The 13,904-nt window shown below is 52.1% G+C and overlaps 1 protein-coding gene across 3 annotated transcripts in view; it reads left to right on the top strand.

The window, feature by feature from the left end:
- The window catches only part of Zc3h18 (zinc finger CCCH-type containing 18), a 43,693-nt gene that overhangs the window by 28,719 nt on the left and 1,070 nt on the right, over window positions 1-13,904 (top strand). For all 3 annotated transcript variants that reach the window (XM_052166177.1, XM_052166175.1, XM_052166176.1), the window contains 9 exons: window positions 4,362-4,553; window positions 5,309-5,434; window positions 8,465-8,569; window positions 8,872-9,015; window positions 9,238-9,303; window positions 10,497-10,657; window positions 10,768-10,967; window positions 11,371-11,464; window positions 13,663-13,759. In XM_052166177.1, the coding sequence (XP_052022137.1) occupies window positions 4,362-4,553; window positions 5,309-5,434; window positions 8,465-8,569; window positions 8,872-9,015; window positions 9,238-9,303; window positions 10,497-10,657; window positions 10,768-10,967; window positions 11,371-11,464; window positions 13,663-13,759 (1,185 nt within the window). The remainder of the gene's footprint in view (window positions 1-4,361; window positions 4,554-5,308; window positions 5,435-8,464; window positions 8,570-8,871; window positions 9,016-9,237; window positions 9,304-10,496; window positions 10,658-10,767; window positions 10,968-11,370; window positions 11,465-13,662; window positions 13,760-13,904) is intronic.

Here is a 13,904-nt window from a genome sequence, read left to right as displayed (position 1 = left end):
CACCCTGAGTCCTGTCCGTCCGTCTGTCCCTTGGCCTCTCCATAAGGTCTTTAGGCAGCAGCTCCTGGTGTCCCTCAAGCGGCCTGCCTGCATAGGACCTAGTGCAGGTGTGGAGCTGCTTGCTTCTCCTGAGATTGCATTTGTAGAAAGCACATGGCTGAGCCTTTTTGTGTCTTGTCTGTTGGCAGACACTGGGTTGTGGGCACTTAGGAATGTTGGTGTGTGAATGTGGATTTTCTCTTCTTGGGTTACCTATGGGAGGAACTGCTGGGTCATCTCATAACTGACGATCTGATGGACCATTTTCCAAAGAAGCCACTTTGTCCGTTTTTCCGAGACCTTCAGCCCATAGTGCTGCCACATAGGGGAGGTATTCCCTTCCTTGTCCTCAGCAGCAGCAGGAGCAGAGCGAGATGAATGGTGAGATGCAGAGCCAAGGGCACTGTGGGCAGCATTATGTCAGAAGTGCCTTTAGTGAGCTCGCCCACCACCTGAAATAATACAAACAACAGTATTTGTTTTGGTGTTTATCTCTATGGAGTGTAGCCTTGAACTTAGGATGTTTCCTGCTCCGTTTCCCAGCTGCTGGCTTTCCTAGGCACGTGCCACTGTGCTGGGCTATTTTTGTGTCTCTTTCTTCTCGGCCCAGAACACATGAGTCTAGGAGTGCCTTTTCTGTCATTTGTTACCAGTTCTGTGCCTCTGGGTTTGCTGGCTCATGAGTATGGTCAAAATACATTTTCAGATTCTGAATCAAAGTGGTAGGTTGTGGGAAAGCCTTGCTCCAGTTCAGCACTTGCAGGTCAGGACTGGACTCAGACCTTCTGGGATGGTCAACTGGTCGGGAATTTGAGCGAAGTGAAGCACACGGATAGGACCTTGCTCTTGTGTTGTGTCTGTGATTGGTTGGTTGGTTGGTTGGTTGGTTTGGTTTGGTTTGGTTTGGTTTGGTTATTTTATTTTATTTTATTTTATTTTATTTTATTTTATTTTATTTTATTTTATTTTTGAGATAATGTCTTCCTATGTGACTATGGCCGTCTTGGAATTAGGTATGTAGACCAGGCTTGCCTTTGCAGAGATGTTTTTGCCTCTGGGTTTTGGTGATGTCTTTGTAGATTGGCATGTGTTAGCCTTCTGTGTTCTTTAGGACACAGGGTGGAGAAATAGCATTAAGAAATACCAACATCCCGACTGCCCCATACATGTGGAGCTGGCGGAGGGGCCAGGCAGCAGGTGTTGACTTTGGGGAGGAATGGCAAAGCAGAGTGGAGAGCACCTAGGACTGACTCCCGGGTGACTTCCAGGGGAGAAGGGCTTACTGAGCTCAGAGAGCTTTAGCCAGTAGAAGTCATCATGTCCATGATGTATGGGCATGAAGAGCTACAGTGACTATCACCCACTGAAATGAGGGCATACTGTATACGCTGTGGCCAAGTGCGACAGCCCTAGGGAACCTGTGCAGTTTCTTGGAGGATAAACAAAAGTCTGTGTTCCTTGGGTGTTGGCAGATTGAGGCAGTAGGGAAGAACCCACATGCTGTGGGTTCCCTCTTCCTGTCTTTATTGGATGTTTAACCCTTCTTACTTTAGAAGCAACCTGCCTTTTACTCTTTGACCCCAGCCTTGACAGCTGTCCAAGCTGGAGTGCCCGACAGGTGGGTAGGCTCTGCTCTTCGAGAGCTCACTTCCTTGTGCCACCCTTGGCCTGTGCTGTCAGCATCAGCACTGACTGACAGCACAGCTGACCCTTGCCCTGCAGAGGCTCCAGTAGTCATTGGATATGGTATTGTGCTGGAGAGGGACTAGAGGGTGCTGCAGCCACACAGGTCAGGGTCACAGTCCACCTGTGCCTTTGTCTCTTCAGAAATACCTGCAAATAGCATATTTGTCCTTGCCCAGACCACACCAGCACTCCTCCCTCTGCATACCAAGGGCCTGAAACAGACCACACACTCTGAGGGCACCCGTGAGACCCAAGACACCTATCAGGGCACCTGTGGAGAGATGTAGCCTCCTGTGGTTTTGTGTTCTGCCTGGCTTTGTAGATCTGATGGGATACCTGGGTGGTTATTCCCCACTAAATGACTCAGCAGTTTTCTCTTGTCTTAGGAAACAAAGATAGAAGCTACATCACTCTGCAGACTTCCAGGCCTGGACTGTCCCCACTCAGAAGGGCAACTCAGGTGCCTGCTGGGCGGGTGTCAGCCTGTCAGCTCAAAAGCTGCTGCCCTGATGCACGAGCTCAGTAGTTGTAGATACTCTCCATGGCCAGACTTGTTGGCATGGGTAGATATATCTGACAGCTTTTTCCTCTAAATGTTACAGGAACATTTTTCTCTGTGAATTTGGTAATGAATTCTTTAATGAAGGTTCATCCAGTCATTCATCCCAAAGACCTATCACTAATATGGGGCTTACATTGGATGCCTATGATTTCATCCACATAATCTCTCATTTGACCTTGGTCATTTCTAGCTCTGACTGAAGATCAGAAGCTCCCACCCTTCCCAGTACTACATGTTACTCCGCTTACTTTGGATTTGTAGACTTCAATATCTTTTTTTTCCCCTTTGGCGTTTAAACTTGTGCTACACACTTAGGAAAACACTCTAGCACTGAGCTACAGCTCTAACTCCTTAAATTCCCTTTTTAAAGGAAGTCTTAGACCATTGCTACAAAGCAAACACCTGATCATGTGCCTCAGGAAGTTACTGGGATAATGACATCTCAAATAAAGTTGGGTGTCTGTAGTAACAAAACTCACTGCTGTCCTTTCACTCATGGACACAGTGGACCACCCTCCTCCTTGGAGTGCCTTGTGTCAGCCCTCAGGTGCTTATAGACAGGGCTGAGGAGACTGAGGCCAGCACTGTGCTGGCCTCCGCCCGCTGAGGTGCCTGCTCCCTGGGCTCTAGTGTCTGTTTCTAGACCTCCAGACGTAGTGAGAGACCCTTCCCGAGGAGAATTTAATACTGAATTGACTGTTTCTAAAGAAGCGTGAACTCCCCGCTCCAAGGGTATTCTTCCTGTTTTCTTCCTGTGTGGAAAGGCTGCATTAGCCAGATGACCAGCAGAGAGGCTAGTGACCCTGGTGTCTGTTCCTCTTACATTTTTTGTTATTTTTTTGTTTTCTAATCATACTTTATGTGTACAGTTTTTTGCCTGTATATAAGTCTGTGCACCATAGGTGTGTTGTGGCAGTGGCAGCCAGAAAAGGGTGTCAAAGACCCTAGAACTGAAGCTACAGACAGTTGTGGGCCACAGTGCTGGAACTAGAATGTCCCATGGAAGAGCAGCCAGTGCTCTAAACTGCTGCTCTACCTACCCAGCCAGCCTTAGTTGTGAGAACATCTAGGAAGTATAAAGATGAAAGCCATGATCCAGTGGCCGGTGTCGGGGAGCTGCTAGGCCGTCAGGTTCTCCCTTCCTTCCTGCATTTCTTTATAGGCAGCACCTGGGTGTACCTGGGGCAGTAGCATCTGGGGTGAGATGACAGTGGCGCAAGCCAGTCACACGGCTGTGGTTAAGCTTCAGCACCTGGTGGGCTTGCCTGCGCCCCCTCAGCAGGTAACAGTCCTGGACCTGCAACTAATCAGAGGCTCTGAAAGTGTGAATAGGCAGGGTCTTTATCCTCATGGTGGAGTGCAGCCTTCCTTACACCTCCACAGCACTTGAGGCCAGCACTGGTGGGGAAGAGAGCCTGGGCCATGCTCTCTGTGTGGTAATCGCGACATTCCCAGGCTGCAGTCAGACCAGACTCTTTAAAGGCTGAAGGCGTGGGCCTGTTACCTTTTCTTTGGTAACAGGTGTTTAAAAACATGATTCTTGTTGCTTTATCTCATGAATACTGTGTACCTGCTATGTGCCAGCACTAGAGATAAGCATGTTTGAACCAGGTGGACTCCGTTCCTGTCTGACAGTCCAATCAGGAAGATAGAATTAAGGAATGACTCCCCTAAAAGTATTTACTTGGTTGGTTGGTTGGTTGGTTGGTTGTTGTTTGTTTTTTGAGACAGTTTCTTTGTGTGCCCCTGGCTGTCCTGGAACTGGCTCTGTAGACCAGGCTGGCCTCGAACTCCCTGCCTCTGCCTCCGAGTGCTGGGATTAAAGATATGCGCCACCACCGCCAAAAAAGTACTTATTATTATACATAGAGAAAATGGATTCCTCCCAGGAAAAAATGGCATTTAAATAAAGCACGTTTCTGGAGGGAATCAGTTATGGAGTAGAAAGTGTGCTGTTTCCTCTTCATCTAACCCTCTTCAGTGACTTTAGATGAGCTGTTCCAGTCTCTTCTCACAGTAGCATTGCTGGGGGAGGGTGGCAGCCTGAGCACTGAGGGCCCCTCTGTGATTCTAGCCGTCAAGCTGAACCCCCAAAGAAGGAGACGGCCTCTGCAGGGCCACAGGTGAAGCGGGCCGATGAGTGGAAGGACCCTTGGCGCCGATCCAAGTCTCCCAAGAAGAAACTGGGTGTGTCAGTCTCCCCAAGCCGGGCACGAAGGCGGCGCAAGACCTCTGCCTCCTCAGCCTCTGCTTCCAATTCCTCCAGGTATGAAGGGGATGGTAAGGACAGGTGGCTTGGTGACAGTCACTGGCTGCCAATTTTTGCGCGTGCGTGTGTGTGTGTGTGTATGTGTGTGTGTGTGTGTGTGTGTGTGTGTGTGTGTGTGTGATCACTACCCAAGGATGGGTCAGTGGATTATTAGGTAGGACTGATATTGAGTATTGTGGTAAGACTTTCCATGCTCCAGAACTTATAACAGTAAGTAGGATGGGTGACCTACCGTAGACAACAGACTGTTGTCTGCTGGAGTCATACAGTTACTCGGGAAGGGGAAGGCCTCTCAGATCCTTTGGAAAAGGCTCTGGGTTGCTGACAGAGGAACTACACGCCATTTACCCAGCTCTCGGAAAACTTCCTTTAGTGACTGAAGTCAAGTGTGAGCGCTGGGTTCGAAGAGCTGTGTCTGCACCTGAGGGGAAGGAGCTCCACCTGGAGTCTGGGAGGACCCAGAAGTCTTTGTGTTTGGATCATCCAGGAGCACAGCCCTGGGAACACTGGGTCAGCTTGAAAACTCCCACGCTGGCCTCGTCCAGCACTCAGACTAGTCTCTGCTGCCCACTACTCCTGGGTGCACCCAGGCCTGGTCTCTGCTACATGGCACTGGGTGTGTCTGCAGGTCTCTCATCTCAGTCCTTGAATGTGCTTGTTTTCTGTGGAGCCATGCTGTCTCATGGCACATCTGAGCACTACAGTAGTGAAGGCCGCCTTGTCACTGCCTCTGCTCTGTCCATTGTCCACAGGTCGTCTTCACGGTCCTCATCCTACTCTGGCTCTGGCTCGTCCCGGTCCCGGTCCAGATCCTCCTCCTATAGCTCCTATTCCAGCCGCTCTTCCAGACACAGCTCGTTCTCAGGCAGCCGGTCCAGGTAAGTCCCAACCTGCTGACCTCCAGCCAGTTCGGTGGCCACAGGCGTCTGGGGTAGATCAAGTGGTCGTGTCTCTCTCTACAAAAAATGGCAGGGTTCCTGGGTACCTGCTTCTCAGTAAACTGCACACTGAAGAGCATTTGGACTGAGGTGCCATAGACTGCAGGTGCTGGGCCTAGGCCTGCACCTCTGGGGTCTCTCTTGAGCGGCAGGTATGACTGCAGAGTGTCCATCATCCCACAAAGCCCTAGGAGAGTCATGCAAGTTTTTCTTGACTTTTCCCTATTGAAAATAGATACTTCTAGAGCTTTAGGCAAAGGTTCTAGCACATGAGGGCACTCCACATCCCCTAACCTGCCCCCACAAACGCTTGATGGCTTAGTGACTCTGCCAGTGGAAGGTACCCTTCACCTCAGTCAGTCAGGCTAGCTCCAGGGGTAGGGCAGTGCTCAGCCCTCAACTGCGCTGATGCTCCAGCGTGTCCCCTCCCTGCACTGCCGTCACCAAAAAGCTCTTGAGAATGGGCAGAACTTTGGCATGCTGTTCAGTACAGCTGAAGTGTGATTCCTAGTCACTGCTTTGGGACATACTATCAGTCAGCATTTTTGTGGGAATAAAATGTTCTGTATTTCCTTAGTGTAATTTGGTCCCTTGCAGCGTTACCCCTTTCTGGCATATGGTCTTGTTTTTATTTCTTTAAGGAAATTTTGAGATTTAGTCTCTCTTTGGGGACAAGGTTTCACTGGAATTTGCTATGTATGAGACTAAGTTGGCCTCTAACTCCCCCACCTGTCTCTGCCTCCTGAGGACTGGGAGTGAAGACGTGTGCCATCACACCAACTGCCCTTGCTCTAGATGTGATGAGAGGGTTAGATGCAGCGCTGAGGTTGATGAGGCTGTCTCATGTGATGCTCACTAATGTTTTTGTAGGGTGTGGAGTAAATTACATGTGGGTCTGTTTTCATGAACACTGAAACTCTTGTAAAATAACAGGCAACCAGGCGGGGGAAGTGGCCTAAAGAAGGCTGTGGAGGCCGTCCATAGCTGTGCTGCCACAAACCCCAGAGCACGTGTCAGCAGTAAAGAGACGAGACCATGGGCCTCACAGTGGGAAAGACAAGGAAAACCTGCAGGAGTCTCTGAGACAGACAAAGGCCACTTAGCATACTGTGTAAAAATCTGAGGCTACCCCCCGCCCCCCCAAAAAAAGCCAGGAAGTGGTGACGCATGCCTTTAACCCCAGCACTTGGGAGGCAGAGGCAGGCAGATTTCTAAGTTCAAGGCCAGCCTGGTCTACAGAGTGAGTTCCAGGACAGCCAGGGCTACACAGAGAAACCTTGTCTTGATCCCTCCACCCACCCACCCCACCCCACCCCTGCAAAAAATCTGAGGCTGTAGAGGTAGAGAACACAAGGAGCCTTTAAAAGTATTTGACTCAGTGTGGAGAGAAAGTTGTATATGTGATCTTTGTTTGGGGCAAGCAGCTAATGACAGTATCAGAAGGTAGCAGGAAAAACACTCAGTGCCTAACGGGTGCTGTAAGGTTAGGGCCCTGAGTCCAGGAGGCAGCTGCAACAGGGCCGAGAGGCAGGGACGCCAAGGGGCAGTCGGTGTTTCTGGGCCCTTCCTGGTAAATGCAGCACAGAAAGCAAGAAGTTGAGTGGGTCGCATAGCAGGCAGGACACAGGAAGGTGTACAGGTCAGCCCAGGAAGTACAAGGGAACGTTGCAGGGAGACACTGATAGAAATACTCCCCATCCCATCATCTGCCCCAGAAGCTGCACCATGCTCTCACCATTGCCATAGCGTTTTAGCTGCATTCCCATGGTATGCACACCTTCCACAGCAGCTTAGCCTCACTTGGAATACATACTGTCCTCCTGGAAACCTCCTTTGAAGGGAGGAAGGAGACCTGGAGTCCTAGCCTTGGGGTTCGGCAGCTGTCCTTCCTGAAGGTCATCTGTAGCAGCCCCTCCCAAAGCTGCACTCAAGAGGACCTGCTGAGGAGAAGCACAGGCTGAGGGAGGGGAGGCTGGCATGCTGGAGGGTCCCTTGGAGTGCACGGCTTCTGCTCCTCTGGTGCTTGCCCATGGGATGAGGTGGCAGACAGCAGCCCGGGAGAGTAAATGCTGGGTTTTCCAGGCCTGCCTTTGAGCATGAAAGCAGGAAGGACGGTAGGAACCTGACCCGCTGCTGGGCCCCACCCAGCTCGAATAGGCACCCACGTGGTGGTCTTTGAGTAGGATAACATAGGCTGACCCAGTCTCTTTCACCCTTGTGACTCAACAGTGTGACCTCACTGTTAGAACTTCATCCTGGGGCTGGAGGGATGGCTCGGTGGTTAAGAGTACTGACTGCAGTTCTGAAGGTCCTGAGTTCAAATCCCAGCAACCACATGGTGGTTTACAACCATCCGTAATGAGATCTGGCACCCTCTTCTGGTATACCTGAAGACAGCTACAGTGTACTTAACATATAAACAATAAATAAATCTTTTAAAAAAAAAAAAACCTACTTCATCCTGGAAAGTCCGTCTGGACCCGGCACCCCTTCCCGGGCTGCTTGTCTTCCTTGCTGACACCTGACACTGTGGAAATCATCTGGTCATAATCATAATCTCCCCTCTGTACACTCCCTGCTTCTGTCGTGCTGTCACTGCTTGGGGACCTACCTCTGTGCTGTGCCTGTGCCTGCCGACCAAGCGCTTGGGACCCTTACCAGCTCTGCCACTTCCCAGCTTCTAAGTGTCTCAGATTCTGCACTTAGCCAAAGCCATAGGCACCCATTTGGCCCCATGCTAAGGCAGAGCCGTGTGCCCACTCTCCTGCATGCAAGCACCCGTTCCTGAAGCTGCACGCTGCCCTCTCTCTTCTCTCCTGAGTGTGTGTTCTAGCAACTGGTGAGGCAGCTGAACCTGACTCTTAAGTTCTCTGCGGATCAGGACCGTTTCCTAGGGCATGTGCCAGCTCCGGCCAGTAAGGGAATTTGCCAAGCACCAGACTTCTTCCTCACACTCTCTTTGTTCCCCAGGTCCCGGTCCTTCTCCTCGTCCCCATCCCCGTCTCCCACACCTTCCCCACACAGACCTCCAGTCAGAACCAAGGGGGAGCCGGCCCCGCCTCCCGGGAAAGCAGGGTGAGTCCTGAGCCCCCTCTGGTCGCTGTGGTGCTCCACTTTGGTGGGGTCTCCAGGGCTTCCCGCCTCCTCCACTCTTCCCATCCCATGCTTGAACTAGAGTGAGCAGCCTCCACAGGGCAGCAGATATGGCTCCCAGGAGGTGGGCGGAGGCACGGGCTCAGCACCCAGACTTGGGTCCCTGTGGCATGGGACCTTGGCAGTCATGTGCTGTGCCTGGACTGCAGAGCCCTGAGATGTGGGTGTATTGAGCAGGGACCCTAGCCCGACCCAGCCTTGACCACCCTGCCTCTGCCTCACAGGGAGAAGTCAATAAAGAAGCCAGCCCCACCCCCAGCCCCACCACAGGCCACCAAAGCTACTGCTCCTGGTCCTGAGCCTGCCAAACCTGGAGACCCCCGAGAAGCCCGGAGGAAGGAGCGACAAACCAGGACCCCCCCAAGGAGGTGAGCAGTGTGGACATAAGGCCATCCTGGCACAGTTCTGTCCTTGGTGCTGCCGGGTGTACGTGCTGAGGAAAACTGGAGCCTGGGAGGTGGGCACACCCCCAGGGAAGCAGCGAGGAGCAGAGGCCCAACCTGGAACAGGCCCATTACCAGCCTGGTGTGCAGGAAGGCTCTGCCTCGGGGAGGCTGCCTCTGAGGTGAACTATGCTGCTTGTGTTGCAGGCGGACGCTCAGCGGCAGTGGTAGCGGCAGTGGTAGCAGCTACAGTGGCTCCAGTTCCCGATCCAGGTCACTTGCTTGGTCCTCCTCCCTATTGACCTTTGTTCCCTCACCAGGTGGGCTGACGTGTTAGGGGCTCTTCCGTGTGCAGGAGCACACAGCGCAGGGTGAATACGGCCTCCCCACAAGATCACCTACCGAACCTCAAGGGAAGAGGCCAGCCCCAGTTCTCTACCCACACCTCTCCTGAGGATAGACTGGGCCTTCTCTGGGCCGGCTGATCCCCAGTGGAGGGAGTCAGCCCTGAAAGGAAACCAGGAAGGAGTTAGAGGTAGAGTTGGCCTGGTGCTCCTGGAGTCAGGTGGAGTGTTCCCTCTACCCTCCGGCATCAGCCCTAGCAGTCTAGACTCTCAAAGACCTGTGGGATTTTTATTTGTTAGCTTTTTGAGACAAGTTTTCTCTCTACCCAAACTCACTCTGTAGACCAGGCTGGCCTGAAACTCGTGGAGATCCACCTGCCTCTGCCTCCTACATTCTGGGATTAAAGGTGTGCGCCACCATGCCCTACCTGTTTGTTTTTAAAGCTAGAAAACCCTTGGTCTTGTCTTCTCCGTCTCTGTTCCTCTCTTGTCTCCTGAAGCCCTTAGAAGGAGCTGGTTGGTGTTTGTGATAGACATGTCATGATCCTGTGCTGTTTCAAACCACCCTCTACTCTGCCCGCCCCTGTGCCCTGTGAAGAGTGACCAGTGTCTTAGTGTCGCACTAAAGGGGAAGCCCATGGCCTTGCATTCTGCTCAAGCACCTGTCGTGAACTGCAGGCTCTTGGTTTTTGTTTAATTGGGCATCTCCCTGTGGTGCCCAGATGAGCTTGAGCTCCCAAGAAGCTGGGGCCAGAGGGGCCCAGTACCTCCAACTGCCAGCGCCCCTTTTGTGCCTCTGTCGCCCAAGTCACCAGGACTATGGAATAGGACTGTTGGGCACATCGACTAGCTTAAAGTTGTGTCTTTTTATCACTGTTGGATAGGACTTGGTCATATTTCCCTTCCCAGCACAGTGTCACCCAGTTCAGTGAAGTAGAGACACATAGCTGTCCCTTCACTGTGTGTTACGTCTGAAAGTCCCTTGAGCTACTCTGTCCATGCGCAGTCATTCCATAAACATGGAAATTGGGTAAAGGCAAGCCATGGAGCCCCTTCTGTCAGCCTGCAGCTCGGCCATCCCGCAGTCCCCGGCTGAGCGCATAGCTGTGCTTGTGTGTCTAGGTCTCTGAGCGTGAGCAGCGTCTCCTCGGTGTCCAGCGCCACCTCAAGTAGCAGCTCAGTGCACAGTGTGGACTCAGATGACATGTATGCAGACCTGGCCAGTCCTGTGTCCTCAGCCAGCTCTCGATCCCCCACCCCTGCCCAGACCAAGAAGGAGAGAGGTAGGCAGGGCCCTTGTCCTCAGGGTATGGGCCTTGGGGTAAACTTTCAACAGAGACTGCTTTACGGTCCACGTACGCAGGAACCTGTGACTGAGGTTTGTCATTGATAGGGAAATCTAAGAAAGAAGATGGAGTGAGAGAGGAAAAGCGCAAGCGGGATCCTTCCACACAGCCGCCCAAGTCCTCCAAAGCTCCAGCAGGCGGGAAGTCCTCCCAGCAGGCAGCAGCCCCTCAGCAGGCAGCCCCCGGGCAGCCCCCGCAGGGCTCCTTTGTTGCCCACAAGGAGATAAAGCTGACACTGCTGAACAAGGTGAGAGGAGGGGACAGGCCTGCGTTACTGCACCTGGGCCTGGGTGCTGGGGACTCAGCCAAGGGACCTTGCACATCCGTGAGCGCAGTCCATGTGCCTGTACCTGCGGCCTGGCCAGCCTGGGTCCTGACCCCACCCCAGCATCAGACATCTTCAGAGCTCTGCACATGTCTGGAAGGGCCAAGGCCTGACATGTTGAGATCCTGCAAAGCACTACTCATGCAGCACAGAGGGCCCCATCACATGGTGGCAAGGGCCATGGAACTGCTTTGGAGGGTCAGGGGTTCGTCCAAGAAGAGGCTCATGGGAGCAGAGAACCATTCGCCAGTAACAGCAGATACACCGCCACCCTCTGCCTGGCCTAACAACCATCCGGGCCCACACCCTCACTGTGCTGTTTCAGGCGGCTGATAAAGGAAGCCGGAAGCGCTATGAGCCATCAGACAAGGACCGGCAGAGCCCTCCCACCAAGAAGGCCAACTTGTCCCCAGACCGAGGTGAGCCTTCGACGTCTAGTGCCTGAGGTCATACTGTGGATGCCACACTTAAGCCAGAAGGCCCACCTGCAGGGCCTTGACACCAGTCTGTTGTGAGAACTGTGGAGGAACCTGAGAACTCCACTGTGTGTCTCTCTCCTGAGTGCTGTAGTGCTAGAGATTGCACCGAGGTTTAGTCTCGCTTTTAGATATTATCTTGCTCTGTAGCTCAGGCTTGTCTTCCAACTCATGATCCTCCTGCCTCCACCTCCAAAGGGCTGGAATTCTAGATGTATGATGGGAAAGGTCTTTACTTTAAATATGTCTCAGTGGTGGAGCACAAGATCCCGGGTTACAAATAATACGTGTCTGCATATTGACACATACAATTTGTTAATAATGAACAACTTCCAGTGTACAACTAAAACAGTGGCTGACCAGACAGGTAGGAACTCGGCTAGTAGACCACTTACACAAGAGCCCTGGGTTTGGTTCCCAGCACCACATTAGTGGCATGCTGTGGACATACCATTGGAGAGACAGGTCATCCTTAGCTACACAGAGTTCCAAACTAACCTGGGCTCCCTGAGACAGCATGAAAACAAAAGCCAAGGGCAGCAAGCACATGGACACAGTGCGTCTGCTCTTCGGGTCAAGGTCTCACACCGCCATCGCTGTCCGTAGGCTCGCTGGTACTGCAGTGACACCAGGACCAAAAGTGGCTTGGGGAGGAAAAGGTTTTTTTTGGCTTACACTTCCACACCACTGGAAGAAGTCGGCACAGGAAGCTTGGGCTCGGGGATGATGCAGAGGCCATGGCATGGGTGCTGCCTCCTGGCCTGTCAACTTGTTTCTTATAACACCCACTTCAATTACTTATTAAGTAAATGCCCCGTGTGCTTACCCACAGCCAGAGCTTGGGGAGGCATCTTCTCAGTTGAGGTTCCCTCCTGTCCGATGACTTTAGTTTGTGTCAAGTTGCCATAAAACCAGCCTGCACACCCAGTAGTCAGTCAGTGAAACCTCACCCCAGACTGACCTGGCTATGCCTCTGCACACCTTAGGGTCATTGGCATGTGAGAAGGCACAATGGCTTTGAGTCATTGGTTAACCTTGGAGAGTCTCCAAATCTCCCAAGACACCCCATCTGAAGCCCAGCAGGAAAGATGGGGGATTCTTCTGGTTTGCTTTGATAGACAGCGAAAACCAATATTTCCTCTCTGAAGCAGTCATAAAGGAGGCTGGCTGCCGCTTCCGGGGCTCACTTCAGGCAGGTCATGACCCTAAGGTTTTGTACCTCAGAGGGAATTCTTTCCTCAGAGCCAGAGACATAGCCACTGGGTCACCAGCCTGGTTCATGCTCAGGCCTTGCCCAAGCCTAACAGAGGAAAGCACTCCACTCTTGAGTTGGCTGCTGGTTCTAGACTGCTCTTCCTTGTCAGACTCGTGTGCCGAGAGAGAAGGATCTCACTAGAGCATGCACTCAGTGAGACTGACTCCGGCTCCAGGCCCTGCATCATGGCTTCACAGGCTCTGCTTTCTCAAGTAACACTTGCCTTTTGCCTGTTTTATTTGTTTTGATTTGTCTTTAATATTTATTTATTAATATTTTTATGTACATTGGTGTTTTGCCTCATGCATTGCCTGTGTGACGGTATCAGACCCCCTTGAACTGGAGTCAGTCAGTCAGGAGTCGCGGTGTACGTGTTAGGAATTGAACTCAGGCCAGCGGTGGTGGCGCACGCCTTTAATCCCAGCACTTGGGAGGCAGAGGCAGGCGGATTTCTGAGTTCCAGGACAGCCTGGTTACAAAGTGAGTTCCAGGACAGCCAGGGCTACACAGAGAAACCCTGTCTCGAAAAACAAACAAAAAAACAAAAAAAAAAAGGAATTGAACTCAGGTCCTCTGGAGGAGCAGCCAGGCTCTTAACTGCTGACCCATCTCTCCTGCCCTGGCGTTTCATGTTTTATTCTTAATAAAAGGAAAAGTACCAGCTGTCCTGACATTTGGACTTTCTGAGCAAGACCTTGTGGTAGCCCAGGCTGAATTTAACCTCACTATGAGCCAAGGACCACGTTCAATTCCTGATCCTCCTTCCTCTGCCTCCAGTGCTAGAATTATAGCTAACCACACTTGGTCACTTTGATGCTTTAGACCAGGGTTCTCTGATAGCCCCACGTACAAAGCAGTGATTTCATTCTGTCCCCTTGCTGGCCAGGTTCTCGAGATCGGAAATCAGGTGGAAGAGTGGGCTCTCCAAAACCAGAGAGGCAGAGAGGCCAGAATGCTAAGGCTCCTACTGCCCCAGCGGACAGGTAAGTCTCTGCTTGTGTCCACAACAGGCTTGTCCTAGACAACTGATAACTTTAGAAGTACAGGAGATGTGCAAGACAAGTAGGAAGGACAGACAGGGCAGTTTAACCCTTCAACCCCCCAGTCAGGCACAGCCGCACATTCCCA

This window comes from Apodemus sylvaticus, chromosome 21 (assembly GCF_947179515.1).
Source record: "Apodemus sylvaticus chromosome 21, mApoSyl1.1, whole genome shotgun sequence".
In the NCBI taxonomy this organism is placed as follows: Eukaryota; Metazoa; Chordata; class Mammalia; order Rodentia; family Muridae; genus Apodemus; species Apodemus sylvaticus.
This window is presented reverse-complemented; position numbering and strand designations above follow the sequence as displayed.